Genomic DNA, 18,022 nt, shown 5'->3' with positions numbered 1-18,022 from the left:
GAGTGGGGTGCCATTGCCTTCTCCAGGGCTAAGTCTAGTGACTGACTAAACCAAAAACATACTGCTTCAGGGCTCTAACAGTCCTGTTTTACCGCAGCCGCCGTGTGCTCTGCAACAGTACACCGTTACACTTACAGTTGTTCACGTATTTATCGGTTGTTCATCAGCCTCGGGGCTCCCGGCACCACACACCGAGCTGTCCCCCGCCCGCCCGCCCAGCTCAGCATAGCCTGCACCTCTGCTCTCACCGGCCGCAGCTCTGCGCGTGGGGCTTCTGCTTCTGTGTGAGCATGGGCGGCCCCGACGCAACGTCCTGACGGATGTGAGGCACGAGCGTCTGCTCTGGGGACAGACAGACAAACTGCCCCCTCCATACAGGCGCGCCCTTGGAGGGAAAGATAGGCCTGGCACCCACACCTCGTGTCACCGGAATGGAGGGAATTCGAGGGGAGCTGAATTTTTTAATTATTTCATTTAAAATGTTCAAAAAACTTCAAACATAGTAAAATAAAATTTTTAAAGAAAGTTGAAATTAAAAAAACTTAAGGCACCAACTCAGTGTCTCTATTTTCCACAACAAACATAAAAGCTGAGGCACTTGCCTTCTCACGGATGGCCTCCGCCTTCTCACAGCCGGCCTGCCCACGCTGCCAGCTGGACAAGTCCGCTTTCAGGTGCCCCAGCTCCTGCTCCAGACGCCCGACCAGGGCAGGCAGGCGCTGCTCCTCGCCAGCACCACTGTGGGGGAAGGACGGCAGACAGAACCGTTAGGGACAGGCCCCGTCACAGGGAGGGTGGCTGCCAACACCCGCCTGCCCCCAGCACAAGGCAGGTTCAAGTCAAGGGCCCAGAGACTGTTCCCACCTCAGCGTTGGCGCGCGCGCGCACACACACACCCACACACACAATCACCCCACACACACAATCACCCCACACACACACTCACACCACACACACACACTCACACCACACACTCACACACACACACACACTCACACCACACACACACACACACACCACACACACACACTCACACCACACACACACACTCACACCACACACACACACACACACACACACACACACACACACACACACACTGCTGTCAGCAGTGGTTTCGCCTCCACTGGGGGGTGGGCACCTCCTATACACCATTTAATATGTAAAACCTACCCCTATCTCCTTAAAATTCTGAAAGACTTCATAAACTCATAAATGAGGCTATATTTATTGGTAATCATCATAAAGTTAAGAATGAATTTTTCATGCTACTAGGAGAGAAAACTAAACTAAAAACATGGTTTCGGGGTTTTAACAATCCTATTTTAATGCAGCCATTGTATGTTAGGAAACGGTAGTGTTCTATTTCTCTTGTTTATAGGCAGGTCCCATTGCGTGGAGAATCTCACAAGAGTGCCCTCGGGGGTGAACACTGCAGGGTCTGCACGGTCGGTCAGAGGGGCTTTGACACATGAAGGCCCTGAAGGAGAGTTAAAAGGTCTGCCACTCACACCGTCCTGAGGCCTAAAATCACGACACAGGACCCACAGACACACTGGGGCCAGAGACAGGAAGACTGGAGGTCAGAGGTCCCCACCTGTTCGCTTCCAAGTGAGTTACTGGAGTAACAGAAGGGTAACAGTGGCAGGGAGAGCCAGGGTGACAAAACCAAGTGTGTGAAAAGACAGGCAGCTGTGAGGCTCGCAGGCAAGGGAAGCACCGCACAGCTGAGGGCGTAAATGTGCAGGGGAGAAGCAGCAGGGTGTGACGACCAAACACGGTGCCCTCGGAACTGCCGAGAGGCCAGGGCTCAGAGGAGGCCCAGCCGTGCCGCAGCCACGCTGGCTGGGAAGGCAGGTCTCCTCGAGGGGCTGCCGAGCAGGGCTCAGGGCTCAGGGCTGCACTGCGGTGCCCCGGGGCGAGCAGAGGCCCCGGCAGGAGGCCCACCACCCCCACGGCCCACGGCCGCTCCTTACCCTGCCTGGGGTGGCCCTCCAAGGCGCGTCCAGGGAGGGAGGCTCCCCAGAGCACACAGGGCCCCGCGTCTTTGGTGCTGCATGGAGGTGGATGGCAACAAGCCTCCCCCAGCCTCCTCCATCCTCAGGTGCCCTGAGAACCTCCCAGGAAGACAGCGGCTGCAGCTGACACAGCCCCGCCACTCCCGTGCTGAGACGGTGCGCCCCACGGGACACCGAGGAGCCGAGAAGGCGGGAGAGGAATTACGTGAAATGTCCTACCTGGCTGTTCTTAGCCTGGCCTGCTCTAGCTCCTTCTGGATGGCCTAAAACGATCAAGAAACTGTTTAAATACACAAGTTATGCGCCAACTTTCCAGGAAGTCACATACATGACTACATACATGTAAATAGGAACAGACACACATTTATCTGGGATTCTCCCCCTTAATTTAAAGCCCATCCCTGGCTGCTGGCAGGCAGGTGAGGGGTATTTACTTTACTTTTCACAACAGACTTTAAAAGACACACAGTGTCCATTCAGAGGGGCACACAGTTCACCTGGGAGCGGCTTGACAGATTTTCAAACTAAGCAGCTCTTGTAACCAGTACCCAGGCCATGAAGCCAGACTCCGCCAGCCCCAGCGAGTGCCTTAAATGAGGCAGGGCGCGGAGAAGCAGGTGGCAGCTTCACACACGAAACCGTGCCTCATAAACACGGTTTGTTCACAGCCATTCACAGGTCATAACTGGACCGAGGCCCCGCTCCGTGGCAGCAGCAACACGCGCGTGGGATAGCCATGGGTTCTCCTGCGGGGGCCATGGAAACTTCCAATTGATGAACAAAGTAAACCACCTGCCTCGGACGCTGTCTGTGGTGAGCCCTACCCCGAGAGCTATGGTCTCCCCTGAAGCAGCAGGTCCACCCCTCATTCAGCGCCCCCAGGCCTCCTCTCTCTGCCTCCTCGACGCCTGAAGAGACCAGACTTCCCCCGGAAACCCCTCTGCACAAGGGTCAGGGTGCTGCCCCTCTCCCTGTCCACAGACACCATCACCCTGCGGAGGTGGGGGACGGCGAGGAGAGCCTGCCCAGCCCACAACTGGCTCAGACCCTTCCCCTCAAAAGACAGCTGGGAGCCCGTGAGCTGGACACACGTGGGAGTCACTAGAGCAAGACCGCAAGCACCCAGGGCACAGGGCGCAGGCAGAAATACTGCTGTTTGGTCTCATGAAGGACGGCAGCAGACGCCCTAAGGCAGCACCTTCAGAGAGGCTGGGGTGCTCTGAACACAGCGGTGACTGCTGACTTTCGTCAAGGAAACCGCGCTGCTGGGGCTGAAAGGGAAAGGTCAAGTGCATGAATACCTCAGATCTTTCTGTCAGTTCTCCAAGTACATCTTCCAGGCTGGAGATGCGCAATTCATGCTCTTGGTGAAGCGTCACATAGTCAGTCTTGAAAGGGAAAATGAATGAAAAATGGCAGAGAAAATTAAGCAGCAAATAAGCCCAAACCTGTCAGCCAGGCCATGCCGTTCCTCCATAGCACAGCCCGCCACAGCACCCCGCAGGGAGGACATCCTCTCTGGGTCTAAGTTCAGACATCTGAAACCTGCCGTACGGTGGTTTTGAGGAAAACGGACTGACAATTCTTTCTTTGAGAACCAAACAGATGAGACATGAAACATATATATATAAAAGCTCATGGTTTCAGAAGGACTAGTAGCTGCTCTTAACTATCTCATGATCTTGAGATATTTTAAGTAACAGCTTTGAGCAAATTTTCAGTTCCGTGATAGTAAAGTTTCGTGCAACTGTGTTCAATCCACTCATGAAATAAAATGCAGGCCAGGGACAGCCATGTGTCCAGCTGCAGCCTGCACCCCATCCTGGGCGACACCCACAGGCCTCTCCACCTGCCCCACCCTGTCCTCAGACGGGGCTTCTCCTCGGGAGTGGCAGGAGCGCCACAGCACCGGCCACGGCAGGTCAAGGACCCACTGCCCTCCCTGCAGCACCCCACCGCAGGGTCCACATGCTCCCTGTGCCTGAGAACCCCCTGGTGTCACTGTGGAGCCCGGGAGCCCACCAGCACCAGCCCCCTTGAGACGCTGCCCCCCGCCCCACACTCCTCACCAGGGGTGACGCCCCTTCACTGCTGCCGTGCGCCCGGTCCACCCGAGCCTGCAGCTTCTGGAGCAAAGCCAGCAGCTGCCCCAGCTCCTCATCGTGCCTGTGGCACTGCCCCGACAACGCGGCCACCTGCCTCTCCACCTCACTCATCCGATGCCAGCGCAAGGCCTCGTCGCCAACCTGCAGAGGAAGAGGTTCCAAAGGGGACAAAAAGACAGGACAAGTCCAGACAGCAAGCAGAGCGCTACAGGAAACGTCAACGACAACTCACACAGCCCGAAGGAAAAGACAGAAACATGTTCCTCTTTAGTGAGCTCCTTTACGTGGCAGCCTATGGGTGGTTTTTATTTTCTGCTTTATGCTTTCTACATTTTTCCAAAGTACTGAGAACTCTTTTTTTAAGTGAAAATGAGCTGAATGATGAGATGCACTGAAATACAGAACCCCACAAGCACTGCACTTTCACAAGCCAAGGTTCTGTCCATGCACCTTCCTAACGACACAGAGGAGCCCGTGCTCCCCTGGGTCTGTATCACACTTGGGTAATTCTCAAAATATTTCAAACTCTCCACCAGCAAAAACATTATATGATTCATTAAAGGCTTAGACGACAGTTAACGTTTGTTAACAGTTAAGTATTTTCAGTTAAGGTCTGTACGTTATTTTTTCAAACGTAATGCCATCGTACATGTAAAGTACCATAAGGTAAACACGACTTTCATGTGCACCAGGAAACCAGAAAACCCGTGTGATACTGGAGCTAACACAGTACTTGAGGTGTGCCTGTATGCATTACTCGAAGCGTTTCAGAACAGGGAAGGAGCCCAGCTGAACTGCCCTGTCGTTTACAAGGAATGCAGAAACTCGCTTGGGAGAACAGACTGGCAATGCCAGGGAAGCGGGTCTCCTGACTGATTACCTGCAGAGGCTGGTTGGGGTGGGAGGCAGCAGGTGTGACCGTGGTCCCGTGGTCATCCACTCTCTGCACTCTGTGGCTGTGGGTCCAGTTTAACACAGGCAGGAGTGAAAAGATGTCACCCTGGCCCCACAACGAAACACCTGCAGCTCAAAGCAGAGAAAAAGCACCCTGTGCACACGCTGTTCTTCAAATGGCAGACATTTAAATGCTCTGTTTTTTCACTAATTCACATACATGTGCATGTGTACATACTCGTCATGTAAGGTAACAAAGTTAAATTGTACTTACCTAGTAAAAGTAACAGTGGAATGAGCAAGATTAAAAACTTGCAAATATTTCGAAGGCACCTAGGAATGAAAAGATGTAACTTGGGAAAAGTGAAAAGCAGGGCTCACCATCCTGTCTGCCCTCGCTAGGTAATTTTATACAAAGCACATCCCCTGCTCTCATTTTGGAGAAGGCAAATGGCACCCCACTCCAGTACTCGTGCCTGGAAAATCCCATGGATTGAGGAGCCTGGTCGGCTGCAGTCCATGGAGTCGCCAGAGTCAGACACGACTGAGCGACTTCACTTTCACTTTTCACTTGCACGCATTGGAGAAGGAAATGGCAACCCACTCCAGTGTTCTTGCCTGGAGAATCCCAGGGATGGGGAAGCCTGGTGGGCTGCCGTCTATGGGGTCGCACAGAGTCGGACATGACTGAAGTGACTTAGCAGCAGCAGCTCTCATTTTAAATGGGAAGTCCACAGGCCAAGAAGTGCAGCTAGCTTTACGCACAAGGTCAGCAGATGCTACAAGAGAACCTGCCCACGCAGGGCTGTCCTCAGGGCCCACGTGAACAAGCCAACAGGTCATTAACTGCCAATACGCTGGGCTGGGTGCACAGGAGGGCACTCAGGGGCCGCAGGCACTGGCCCACAGGGGCACCCTGGTGCCAGGGCGAGTGCACCAGAGAGGGAGCCAGGGGCCTGGGCCTAGCCCTGAGCACCCTCCCAGCCGTGTGCTCCAGGACGCGCTGCTCAACCTCCGCACACCGGTCTCCTTGACAACACCTGCCTTTCCCTTTGCACAGGAGTGGCTTGAACAATCATTTAAGAATATGAAAGCACTTTACAAAATATAAAATGGTTAAGTCAAATGAGATCATGAAATCAGCACAAAATCAGCTCTTTAAAACACCCAGCTGACATGGCATTGGCTTCCTTACCTTGTAAGAAGAAACACATTCAGCCAAGAGATCAAAGTCACAAACTGGTACCATCCAATCCCGAGCCACCAGAACACTTCAGACGCTGCCTTCCCTAGAAGAGAAAACACCAAAGGTCCTGTGGAGAGTTTTTAGGGAGAGCAAATCCCTAAAGGACCAGTTTTGTGAAGATAGGCCAGAACCACAGGAAATGTGTTAACAGACACTTGAAAGTCTATCAAGATGAAGTCAGGGATGAAGTATATAGGATGATGCTTAGTCACCACAGCAGAAATACCCGTAACTCAAACAGGAACATAAATAAGCCACAAAGCAACATGCCGTACACAAGACACAAAAGGGAACACGAAGTCCATGCACTCGCAAGTACAGCAGAAGCAAGCAGCTGGACTCACACAGAACCCCGAACTCCGAGAAACAAAGAATGCCCATGCAGCTAAAATCACAGGACTGGGAGCATTTCTAACAGATGGCAGAACACGCTACACGAAGGACAAAAGCATGGAAAGCGAGAACGAAATGTTTATTGGCTAGGTAAACAGTTTATTGCAGGTGCTTAGCCGCCAAAAGCCAAGAAGTGCTAACACGGAAGGCCAAAGTAAGCACCTGGGGCGGCCGTGGCCAAGCAGAGCACCGACAGCAGCATCCGGGACACATGCCATCCTGCGGCTCCGGCCCTGCGCAGCGCCTGCCCCGCGAGCTGACCTGTGCCGGAGAGGACGAGGCAGGAGGGGCGCCTTCAGACACCAGCCCCGGTCCCGGGGCAGCAGCGGACAGCGCCCGTCTGCACCACACCCGCACCCGCACGTCAGAGCCCACAGCCTCCCCTGAGAACGGCCACTGGCTGGCTTAGGTCCAAGCAAGACGCTGACACTAACTTATGAGATCCCTGCTCTGGGTCGCAACAGTTTTCACTCACTTCTGCCTACGGACACGTAGGACGTAAAACGCAGAGGTTTCTCATAAGCCTGCAGGGGCTGGCTGGCAGCTGCCCTGCACATGTGTGCAGTGGCTGCAGGCAGAGCGTGTACCAGAAAGACACTGCAGTCAGGTAAAGGAAGTAAACGCCACGCGCGCCAGCAGCTAATAGGCTCTGGGTGAGACAATGGCTACTCAGACACCAGAATGAAAATCTTCCCACACTGGTGAAGAATATCCTGGAATCAAACCAGCATCCCCACTGGGTGACAGAACAAAACACAACAAACTTTATGCCCAAAGTCACACCGTATCTAAGGCAGGAAGCTGCTTGTGAAATCAACTGTTCCCGTTTTTAAGGGTAACCATGGAAGTTAAACACTCACACAGCATTTGTGTGTTGACTCCCGAAAATGTTAAGTGATTCCAACTCAGCTGATGTGTAAAGACACACGGTGTTAGAGGCTTATCTTTTTTTTTAATCTATAACTTTATGTTTATTAATTAACAATGAGAGACAAAAATTTGTGAAGTTCAGCTTTTTAAAGACTAGCGCCCCTCTGCCAAGAGGCTGGCAGGCACGAGCTGGAAGCACGGCCGTCTCTGCCGTGCGGGCCGCACAGGCTCCGGCCCGGCCCCGAGTCCCGGGCGACGACAGCGTGCACCCAGGGCCCGGCCTCTTCTCAGCCGCTCAGTTCACCTCGAATGTGCTCCTCTCCACACGCTTCATTTACACTAGATACACTTGCAGAGAAGCTTTTCAAGAATGAGAGTCTCCATATTTAAACCAAAGTTACCACTCTGTCAGTCTCACTGAGGCCTTGCATTTCAAGCACAAAGAAACAGTAAACAAGGAGCACCCGTGACACTAACTCACGACAGAGATGTCAGAGCTATAAGGCAAAAGCGCCAGACAACCTGCGCGGGACAGGGCGAGCCCCAGGGTCCCTGCCAGCCCTCCTGGCCGCGAGCGCTGCGAGTGGGTGCTGACGTGCATTTCCAGGCGCTTCCTCCCCTTACAGTCGTCGCCTGCAGGGGTGGGACACGCAGTTAATCGGACAGATGGACATACACACCCTGTCGATCTCAACGGTGCGCAGCAACGGCCGTTTGGAACGAGCAGGAAACTGAATTCACGAAAGTCCCAGCCAGCGCCGCCAGTGCCGCCGGCTCCCGGCCTGAGGGCCGCGGCCCCCACGGCCCCCATACTTACACAGCGACGCCCCGTTCACACGGAGGTGGCCGTCCTCAGCCAGGCGCGCGCGCGCGTCCATCCTCCCACAGTGACTGGAATGAGCTGCAACACAGGCGAGAGGGGCTGAGCCGGACGGGCTCTGCAGGGCGCCGAGGGGCAGGGGGGCCGCCTGCCCGGACACGCCCGCTAGCACACACGGTGGGCCTGCTTCGGTCACTCTTGAAACATCATTTTAAATACTATTCGAGTAATTTTTTTACTTTAAAAAGGTCATAAGAATAAAAAGATGAGCGTATTAACTTTTTATTTACTGTTCAAATGCTGATCGACATCCAGGAAACACCCAGAACCGCAGAGAGAGAGAGGTGCAGAGCAAGGCTGAAAGCAACCGAGAGAAAGGCCGCACAGGTCAAGGGGAGGGCGTGAGCGAAGCGTCGCGTGGGGAGGAGTGTTTTCTCCACCTTGAAAGCACTCGATTTGGTGGAAAAAATTATTTAAATACCTTTTGATTTATGGCTTTCTGACTCATAGCTTTTTGATTCACAACTTTTCAATTTCTAACTTTCTGATGCATGATTGAGCTTCATTAAAACCACTTGGAAAAGCTGCACCAAGAAGGAGGCACAGGACGCCGCGGTGTGCGCGGCCAACGAGCAGACGCCATCCCCGCAGCCGGGGTGCAGCCTGCTGAGAGGCCGTGAGCGGTCACTCTTCCGGCAGGGCGGGGCGACACACTTCAGCTAAGGAGGGACCCACCTTTTTTTTGGCCATGCCATGCAGCTTGTGGGATCTTAGTTCCCCAACCAGGAGCTCAACCTGGGCAGTGAAGACTCGCGGTCTTAACCACTGGACAGCCAGGGCATTCCCTGGAACCCGCTTTTAAGTGGGCCCCTGCTCGGCAGAGCCGCAAACCAGCCGTCCCCGAGGGCACTGGCAGCGCCACGCGTGTCTCTCCACGGCCAGCTGCCGTGAACACGGGCGCTGAGAACACCGCCGCCTTCAGAAGCCAGCAAACGGTGTCTGCCCCGCCCTCTGGCCCAGCAAACCCACTGTACTAGCAGCCACAAGAAGCCCCTCGGAGAGGAGCAGCCCCTCACAGGCGCTCCTACAGCTCATGCAGCAGGGGACGAGACCCTGCTGCTGACACTGAGGTTCCGTGAACTACGGGTGCCTGGTCGAGGATGCCTGCCTGTCCGTGGCTTCCTTTCCACAGCACCTAGCACATCAGGACAGACACTGCAGCCCCCGTAACCTACGTCATGCAGGGCGGTGTCTACAAGTCACAGTGGCTAGAAATTTCTATCACTAAAAAAGTTTCTTCACTGAGTGGCAGGTGAAGAATGAGGCTCGTTCCTGCCCCGTGACAACCACAGGGCGGCCTGGAGATGGGCCGGCCGGGAGCACGGAGAAGCAGCCCCATCTGTGCAACCCCACTCGGCTCTATGAGGCCAGGGCACACGCATGAAGCCACGGGGACTGGAGGGATCTGAGCGTGAGTGATTTAGAAGAAATAAGGTCAGAGCTCCAATCCTCTCCCCACAGGGCCTGAGTAAAGCAGTAGGCTACTTGTGCAATGGAAATCTGAACCAAAAAAAAAAAAAAAAAAACTGGGACCAGAAACCCCCGTCAGGTCAGCTTTGTGTTCCTGCAGTCACATGCCTCTGTGTTTGACACCACAGTGTAAACTTTATACAGAGATTGGTAAAAATAGAAAAAAAATTAATGAGCAGGTTAATCCATGGCCTGTTTCACTGACAATCAAAAATACCAAAATCCATTTTTCATTCATCAATTGGCAACATTTAAAAGAACAAAAATAAAAGACTCCTACTTGGCGAGAAACATGAATGGGACCCTCAGCTGGCCATGCGGGAGAGCAGTCCTGGTCAGTCTGCTGGGAGGTCAATGGGAACAATCTATCTGAACTGACACTATACACAACCTGTCTTCAGCGGCGATGACGATGATTCAGAAGCTGGCAGCTGCAACAGTTTCTAAGTACATCTGACTGCTGCCTGCGGTCTCTGCAGAGGACAGGCTCAGTCAGAGCTGCTGCTCCTCAAAGCCGGCCAGCAGCATCTCAGCTGCTCTGCAGAGGCCGAGCCACACCATCCACTTCAACCTCAGCTGCTCGGGGTCACAGCCCTCCGACCTTGAAGTCACCTGCCCCTCTCCCAGAAGCACAGCCATTCTGTCCTTCCTTCTCTAAAGACTAGGCCTGGTTCAAGAAACAAAGTGCTGCTCAAAGCAACTGAGACAACCGATAAATTTTCAAAGGAATGACTTTTCATCCATCCATCCATCCATCCTTCTTTCCTAGGTTTACACCTGCTATTAGAGAACAGACGCATCACCTTAGGCAAGAGAAAGAACACAGAAGCCTCTGTTTTCAGATTTCAGTTCCCTGAGTCCTCCTGTGGGGTCAGCCCGGGGGCCAGGCAGGCCTGAGGGGCAGCAGGCGCACAGGAATGAGTCCTGGCGGAGCCTATCTCCACGTCTCCAACACCACAGGCTTCTCCCACAGACACTGATCCTCACGGCAGAACTGAATCTGCTCATGTGCGCGAGTCTTAGCATCCTGCTCTGTTCAATGTCCAAGGAAAGCATGTGCAAGGCTTTTAAGGCCTTTTTGATGTAGCCCAGAAAATCATAGTTTTTCTACAATGCACTCAACCTAAATCATGTTTCAGACTCAGAAACTGCACGGCTCAGGCAAGACGCACGGCGTGTAACACAGCTGTGCTGCTTTGGGCCTGCCTACCCTGAAGACTTGTGCACGAACTCACGCACACCCAAAGAAAACACACTTTGTAGAAGTGTACAAACAGCAAAGCCTGAATGTCCACCTCCACGCCAGCTAAACAAATTCCGATACAACCATAAATGCAACATTAGGCATCAAAAAGAATCTAAGTTCACGGCAGCTACCGTTTAAAATGGAACAGCCTCCAAAACCACCTACTGGAAGCAAAGACAAAACCACTCCATGTCTCCGCAGGAACATGAAAGCGAAATTTAGGCAGTTACACACGCTGAAATGATACTCCAAAATGGTAGACAGTTACGTTCATGTTATGTGACTTTCTTGCTTTTTCCATGATCCAGCGGATGTTGGCAATTTGATCTCTGGTTCCTCTGCCTTTTCTAAAACCAGCTTGAACATCAGGAAGTTCACGGTTCACATATTGCTGAAGCCTGGCTTGGAGAATTTTGAGCATTACTTTACTAGCGTGTGAAATGAGTGCAATTGTGCGGTAGTTTGAGCATTCTTTGGCATTGCCTTTCTTTGGGATCGGAATGAAAACTGACCTTTTCCAGTCCTGTAGCCACTGCTGAGTTTTTCAATTGTGCTGGCATATTGAGTGCAGCACTTTCAGAGCATCATCTTTCAGGATTTGGAAGAGCTCCACTGGAATTCCATCACCTCCACTAGCTTTGTTCGTAGTGATGCTTTCTAAGGCCCACTTGACTGCACATTCCAGGATGTCTGGCTCTAGGTCAGTGATTACACCATCGTGATTATCTGGGTCGTGAAGATCTTTTTGTACAGTTCTTCTGTGTATTCTTGCCATCTCTTCTTAATATCTTCTGCTTCTGTTAGATCCATACCATTTCTGTCCTTTATGGAGCCCATCTTTGCATGAAATGTTCCTTTGGTATCTCTGATTTTCTTGAAGAGATCTCTAGTCTTTCCCATTCTGTTGTTTTCCTCTATTTCTTTGCATTGATCACTAAAGAAGGCTTTCTTATCTCTTCTTGCTATTCTTTGGAACTCTGCATTCAGATGTTTATATCTTTCCTTTTCTCCTTTGCTTTTCGCTTCTCTTCTTTTCACAGCTATTTGTAAGGCCTCCCCAGACAGCCATTTTGCTTTTTTGCATCTCTTTTCCATGGGGATGGTCTTGAACCCTGTCTCCTGTACAATGTCACGAACCTCATTCCATAGCTCATCAGGCACTCTATCTAGCAGATCTAGGCCCTTAAATCTATTTCTCCTTCCACTGTATAATTATAAGGGATTTGTGAAGAAGCCTGAGCGCCGAAGAATTGATGCTTTTGAACTGTGGTGTTGGAGAAGACTCTTGAGAGTCCCTTGGACTGCAAGGAGATCCAACCAGTCCATTCTGAAGGAGATCAGCCCTGGGATTTCTTTGGAAGGGATGATGCTAAAGCTGAAACTCCAGTACTTTGGCCACCTCATGCGAAGAGTTGACTCCTTGGAAAAGACTCTGATGCTGGAGGGATTGGGGGCAAGAGGAGAAGGGGATGACAGAAGATGAGATGGCTGGATGGCATCACTGACCCGATGGACGTGAGTCTGAGTGAACTCTGGGAGTTGGTGATGGACAGGGAGGCCTGGCGTGCTGCATTCATGGGGTCACAAAGAGTCGGACATGACTGAGTGACTGATTTGATCTGATCTATGTGACTTTCACCTCCTTAAAACAGCAGGAGATTCAGGGTGAGGGTGAAGGTCCCTCCAGAAGGGACACCAGGCAGGGACGGTGGAGGAACAGGGAGGGGACTGAACTTATCTGCGCTACTTAAAGATTTCCCAATGAGAATGTAAGAAAAAAAAAGAAACTGTTGGGGTGGGGTTAACTTATGATTATTACACATATTTTGAGTAAATATGCTCATATAACAGATTCCACACAGTGTGACCTAAACCACACAACAGAGAGAAGGGCCTCTGGGTACAAGTTACAAGTTATGCTAATTTTCTTCCTTGCACACCTCTCAAGTTTTCAAAAGTTCTTTGATACATGTTTCACTCAAATAATTAGGAACAAATTTTTTTCAAAGGTAGTTAAGTTGGCACTGGCTCTACAGAGCACTGCTATGATGGAAAACAAGGAGCACAGTAAGAACAGAAGCCCCAAGTATCCGTAACTGGTTTTCTCCCCAAAATGCTCAAGACCGACTTAAGCAGGAAGTGGGGTGAGTATCCAGAAGCTCCCTCTGAAGACCCCACCTCCGGCGCAGGGGGCTCAGGCCACCGTCCCCAGCTGTCAGGACAAGTGGCTGGCTGCCAGCAACAGAGACGCAGCCAAGGGCGAGCGTCAGACAGGACCACAGACAGGCGATGCCGAGGGCAGCATGTGGGGCGACTTTCACCCTAACGAGGGCGGTGGACTCCACACAGCAACGGCGAGCTTCAAATGCAGCCTCAATGCCTGACATGCGGCACATCAAGTGTGAGGCCCGGGCCCCAGCCCCAAGGGAGCTCCCAGAGGACCAGAGGCTCAGGGGCCAGGTCCAGGTTCTGTCGCTCGCCGGCAGGCGTCTGAAGCTGGGTGAACCTGTTTCCTGGTCTGTATGATGGGGGTGATGATGCTAAGATCGACCACGACAAGGGGCACAGCCGTCCCGGGGGGCTGCTCTGAGGGCTGGGGAGGTCACGGTGCAGAGCCCTGGGCAGCGTGAGAGCGCGGGACGCGGGTCTCCGCGGCACCCACACACGACCCCGGGACCAATTCCCTGCCTTTCCCCTCACAGCGTTCCCACTGTTCTGGCAGCCCTGACGAGGGCAGGAACACAGCAAATGGCAAAACAGAGCGCCCAGCCACAGGATAAGGTGCAGAAATGGAACTGAGAGTCGGCCTGGGGCCTTCCTCCTTCATGGCGAGACCAGCACAGGGGCGCCGCCCGGCCCCCAGCACTGTCCCCTCCCGACCCTGTCCGCCTGCACGGCGTGTCCCCCAGCCCTGCTAAGCAGACCAGCGCTCAGATCACACAGACATGGAACCAAGGGGTTGGAAACAAGGCAACGCATGTTTCAAGTCAAGGGCTCCCAGCCTCCCACACCTGAAGGCAAAGAGCAATCAGAGCGGCTGTGAAGCCGCTGGAGGGGCACCTCGACCAGGCAGCTCCCAGAGGAGCCTCTGTAGCTGTGTTCTCTGTGGGGACCTGGAAGACGCTGACTCTCTCTGGCCAGGTACTGATCAGAATCGATCAAGCAGGCACACGGGGGCCCAAGGGCCTCCCCTTGCCAGTCAGCAGTTGCCCCGTAAGACCCTCTGCCATGCTTGCTGCCCTCCCAAAAAGGCTGGTGTGCCACGTGCCACCTAGCACTCCCATGCTCTGGTGGGCTGTCCCCGCGGTCAGGACGGTGACCCACAGAGACCAGAGACGGCCTGCGGCCCACCGCCTCCTGAGGCACCTGGAGCCTGTGGCCCTTAGGAAGGAAGAGTGCGTCTGCAAGGACCGCACAGCCCTGCAGGTCCATTCGGAACAGGGTTTCTCCTGCTTACTCTGAAGTTCAAATGGACAGACTCTCAGACACTCCTAGGTACAAGACTCACCACATCAAACGCAGGCTGGGAGAGGAGGAGGAGGAACAGAGCTCATTGGTGCATCTCTTAAAGGATAACTTTGAGCTCCAGTCTATGGTAAAACAGTGCAGACCATGAGGCCTTAAGACAAGGCTGATAAGAAGAAAATGAAATAGCTAGTATTTGGACATGAACTCTTTCCCTCACTTTTAAAAGAGCAAGACTTACGTTTCTGATGCCTGTCCCTGGAGTAGATCCTAGAGGCCGGGCCATGGGCTGCAGAGCAGGCGGTGAGTGCGCCCTTGCGCGCGGCGAGGAGGCTGCACTCGCTGCATGTGTAGCCGTTGCTCCCGGCCGCCTCTGCGGCCACCTCGCCGTTTCCCTGAATGGCGGCTTTAATCCCACCTGGAGTTTGCAAAAAAGAGATGGAACCTGCTTGTTACAATCTGAAGACACCTAACTAAAACCTCCACCTTGAGAAATGTGGGGAAGAAAAGGAATAAAATAATTACCTTTAAGATCTCCGTCATCGTCAAGACCTAAAAAACACATTTTTTTGCTGTTGAGCTAAAATGATCAAAACAGGACAAAATGCACACAAGCAAAAGTAAAGGTTACAATGGTTCATAAACGAGCTCTATGGCCTGGTCAAGACCGACTTCCTACAAGACCTACAATTAATGCAGATCCCTCTAGGTACCTGCAGACGTCTGCTTTCCATTCCAGGAAAGTGCATCTCTGGGGAAAATGCCTACACACACTCTGTCTCACACGCTTACACACCCCTCCCTCGTCTTACACACTCACAGCCCCTACACACACACCACCGCCATCTCACACACACTGACACACCCCCTCACACACATATTTCACACACACACACCCCCATCTCTCACACACACTCACACCATCTCACACATACCACCCTCCCATCTCACACACACGTGAACACACCCCCTCATCGCACACACACTCACACACCCATCTCACATGCTCACACACCCTCCGTGTTACACTCACACACACCCCATTTCACACAGTCACACACCCCTCATCTCATATGCTCAAAACACCCATCTCACAGTCACATACCCTTGTCTCACATGCTCACACCCCATCTCACAGTCACACACTCCCGTCTCACATGCTCACACCCCCCCATCTCACATGCTCACATGCCCACACCCCCCCCCCGTCTCACACACTCACACGCCCCTGTCTCACAGTCATGCCCCCCCCGTCTCACATGCTCACACGCCCCCGTCTCAGTCACACCCCCCCGTCTCACATGCTCACACGCCGTCTCAGTCACACCCCCCGTCTCACATGCTCACACGCCCCCGTCTCACATGCTCACACGCCCCCGTCTCACAGTCACGCCCCCGTCTCACAGTCACACCCTCCCGTCTCACATGTTCACACGCCCCCGTCTCAGTCACACCCCCCCGTCTCACATGCTCACACACCCCCGTCTCACAGTCACGCCCCCCTGTCTCACATGCTCATACGCCCGTGTCACAGTCACACCCCCCCCCGTCTCACATGCTCACACGCCCCCGTCTCACAGTCAGGCCCCCCCCGTCTCACAGTCACACCCCCCCCCGTCTCACATGCTCACACGCCCCTGTCTCACAGTCAGGCCCCCCCGTCTCACAGTCAGGCCCCCCCGTCTCACAGTCACACCCCCCCCGTCTCACAGTCACGCCCCCCCCGTCTCACAGTCAGGCCCCCCCGTCTCACAGTCACGCCCCCCCCCGTCTCACAGTCAGGCCCCCCCCCGTCTCACAGTCAGGCCCCCCCGTCTCACAGTCACACCCCCCCCGTCTCACATGCTCACACGCCCCCATCTCAGTCACACCCCCCCGTCTCACAGTCACGCCCCCCCATCTCACAGTCACACACCCCTGTGAGTGGAGGAGCAGGCAGGAACCGTAGCACCAGTGCACTCGCCCCTCTGCTGCCCAGGCGCTGCTCCGCTGGTGGGCAAAACAAAACCAACATGAGCGCCAGGCCTCCCCAGACCAGCACACGCTATTTCTAGAGCCGATCTGATCTCCACATCTCCTCAAAGGGGCAGCCTGAACGTCAAGGAGACACTGCAGCTCTCGGCCCCCCAAAGCCACGGGCCCTGCGGCCGTCGCGTCCTCTGCAGCGAGGACGGAGCGCGCCGCTACCACTCAGGGGATCAGGTCACAGCCACATCGTCTCTGGAGTCGGTCTGTCTTCACCAGGTGCTTTCCGAGGAGTCAGAAACCGCGGCCCAGAACCTGAAGCCACACTGCGGAGTTTACCAGTGACTGTGCGCCAACACCGCATAGAAGCCCCGCATCAGATGGTCATGAGCCTGGCCCGAGCCCTCCACGCCACCTTCTGCAGCAGGACACGCGCTTGGCCAAGGGAGGTGGTTTCCTGGCGTTTCCAATCTGATTCAGAGGAAGGCCTCAAACGTTCCCTGGGCTGCCCCCACCAGGAAGGGGCAAAGCGACAAACTGGCCACAACACCCCTTCTTCTCAGGACAACCGGAGACATCACCAGAGACAACTCACCCCAGAAGTGGTCCACTTTGGTCTGCTCACGGATCAGAGACTCATCCAGCACGGGAGGCCGCAGACAGGCCGCGGCCTGCACGGTGCCCGAGCCGCTATGGCTGACAGCCGAGGACAGGACCTTCCTTGAGCTGTGGTGGATACTAAATGCCGACCTGTGTGAGCTGCTGCGCTGTTTGGTTAGTCTAAGAAAGAAACAGTGAGGAACAAGTCTACAAACTCTGTCTGGCAAATACAAATGATTGCGTTTTACCAACACAAAATCTTTGCCTGACAATGAAGTGTTGTTAAAGTAACATTCTCTTACATCCTTCCTGCTATATAGTAAGACACCTATTAATCTAAAAAAGGAACTAAGCTGGGCTCCAATAACTCCTTTGAAAATTCTATGCACAGGTAGTTTTCAGATTACTTGGGAGCCCATGACCCCTGATAGCTCAGTTGGTAAAGAATCTTCCTGCAATGCAGGAGACCCCAGTTTGATTTTTGGGTCTGGAAGATCCCCTGGAGGAGGGAAAGGCTACCCACTCCAGTATTCTCGGGCTTCCCTTGTGGTTTTGCTGGTAAAGAATCCGTCTGTAATGTGGGAGACCTGGGTTCGATCCCAGGGTTGGGAAGATCCCCTGGAGAAGGGAAGGCTACCCACTGCAGTGTTCTGGCCTGGAGCATTCCATGAACTCTATAGTCCATGGGCTCTCAAAGAGTCGGACACCACTGGGTGACTTTTACTTCATGACCCAAAAGGGGTTCAAACTTGAAAAACAAGTCCCGGCACCACAGGGACATCCTGCAGTTTCTCAGTCGCAGTAAAGATGGAGTCGCGTCCAGCGCACCGAGGAGAGGCTGTCACCACATCCTTTCTGCACTGGACTCAC

General features: G+C 53.6%; 1 protein-coding gene across 12 annotated transcripts in view; it reads right to left on the bottom strand.

Annotated features, from left to right (window-relative positions):
* The window catches only part of SUN1 (Sad1 and UNC84 domain containing 1), a 45,444-nt gene that overhangs the window by 9,529 nt on the left and 17,893 nt on the right, over positions 1-18,022 (bottom strand). For 2 of the 12 annotated variants that reach the window (XM_044936086.2, XM_044936083.2), the window contains exons 4-16: positions 17,148-17,332; positions 15,113-15,139; positions 14,829-15,005; positions 8,344-8,427; positions 8,004-8,159; positions 6,819-6,917; positions 6,213-6,306; positions 5,292-5,350; positions 5,004-5,149; positions 4,088-4,264; positions 3,320-3,406; positions 2,238-2,281; positions 603-738 (exon numbers count right to left, since the gene is read on the bottom strand). In XM_044936086.2, coding sequence (XP_044792021.1) covers positions 603-738; positions 2,238-2,281; positions 3,320-3,406; positions 4,088-4,264; positions 5,004-5,149; positions 5,292-5,350; positions 6,213-6,306; positions 6,819-6,917; positions 8,004-8,159; positions 8,344-8,427; positions 14,829-15,005; positions 15,113-15,139; positions 17,148-17,332 — 1,471 coding nt within the window. Of the gene's footprint in view, positions 1-602; positions 739-2,237; positions 2,282-3,319; positions 3,407-4,087; positions 4,265-5,003; positions 5,150-5,291; positions 5,351-6,212; positions 6,307-6,818; positions 6,918-8,003; positions 8,160-8,343; positions 8,428-14,828; positions 15,006-15,112; positions 15,168-17,147; positions 17,333-18,022 lie in introns of those variants that run through there. The other 10 variants (XM_044936084.2, XM_044936085.2, XM_044936095.2 and 7 more) reach the window with 10 other exon arrangements.

Source organism: Bubalus bubalis, chromosome 24, assembly GCF_019923935.1.
Source record: "Bubalus bubalis isolate 160015118507 breed Murrah chromosome 24, NDDB_SH_1, whole genome shotgun sequence".
NCBI classification, from domain to species: Eukaryota; Metazoa; Chordata; class Mammalia; order Artiodactyla; family Bovidae; genus Bubalus; species Bubalus bubalis.
The sequence above is the reverse complement of the archived record's forward strand: the minus strand, read 5'-3'. Positions and strand labels throughout refer to the sequence as shown.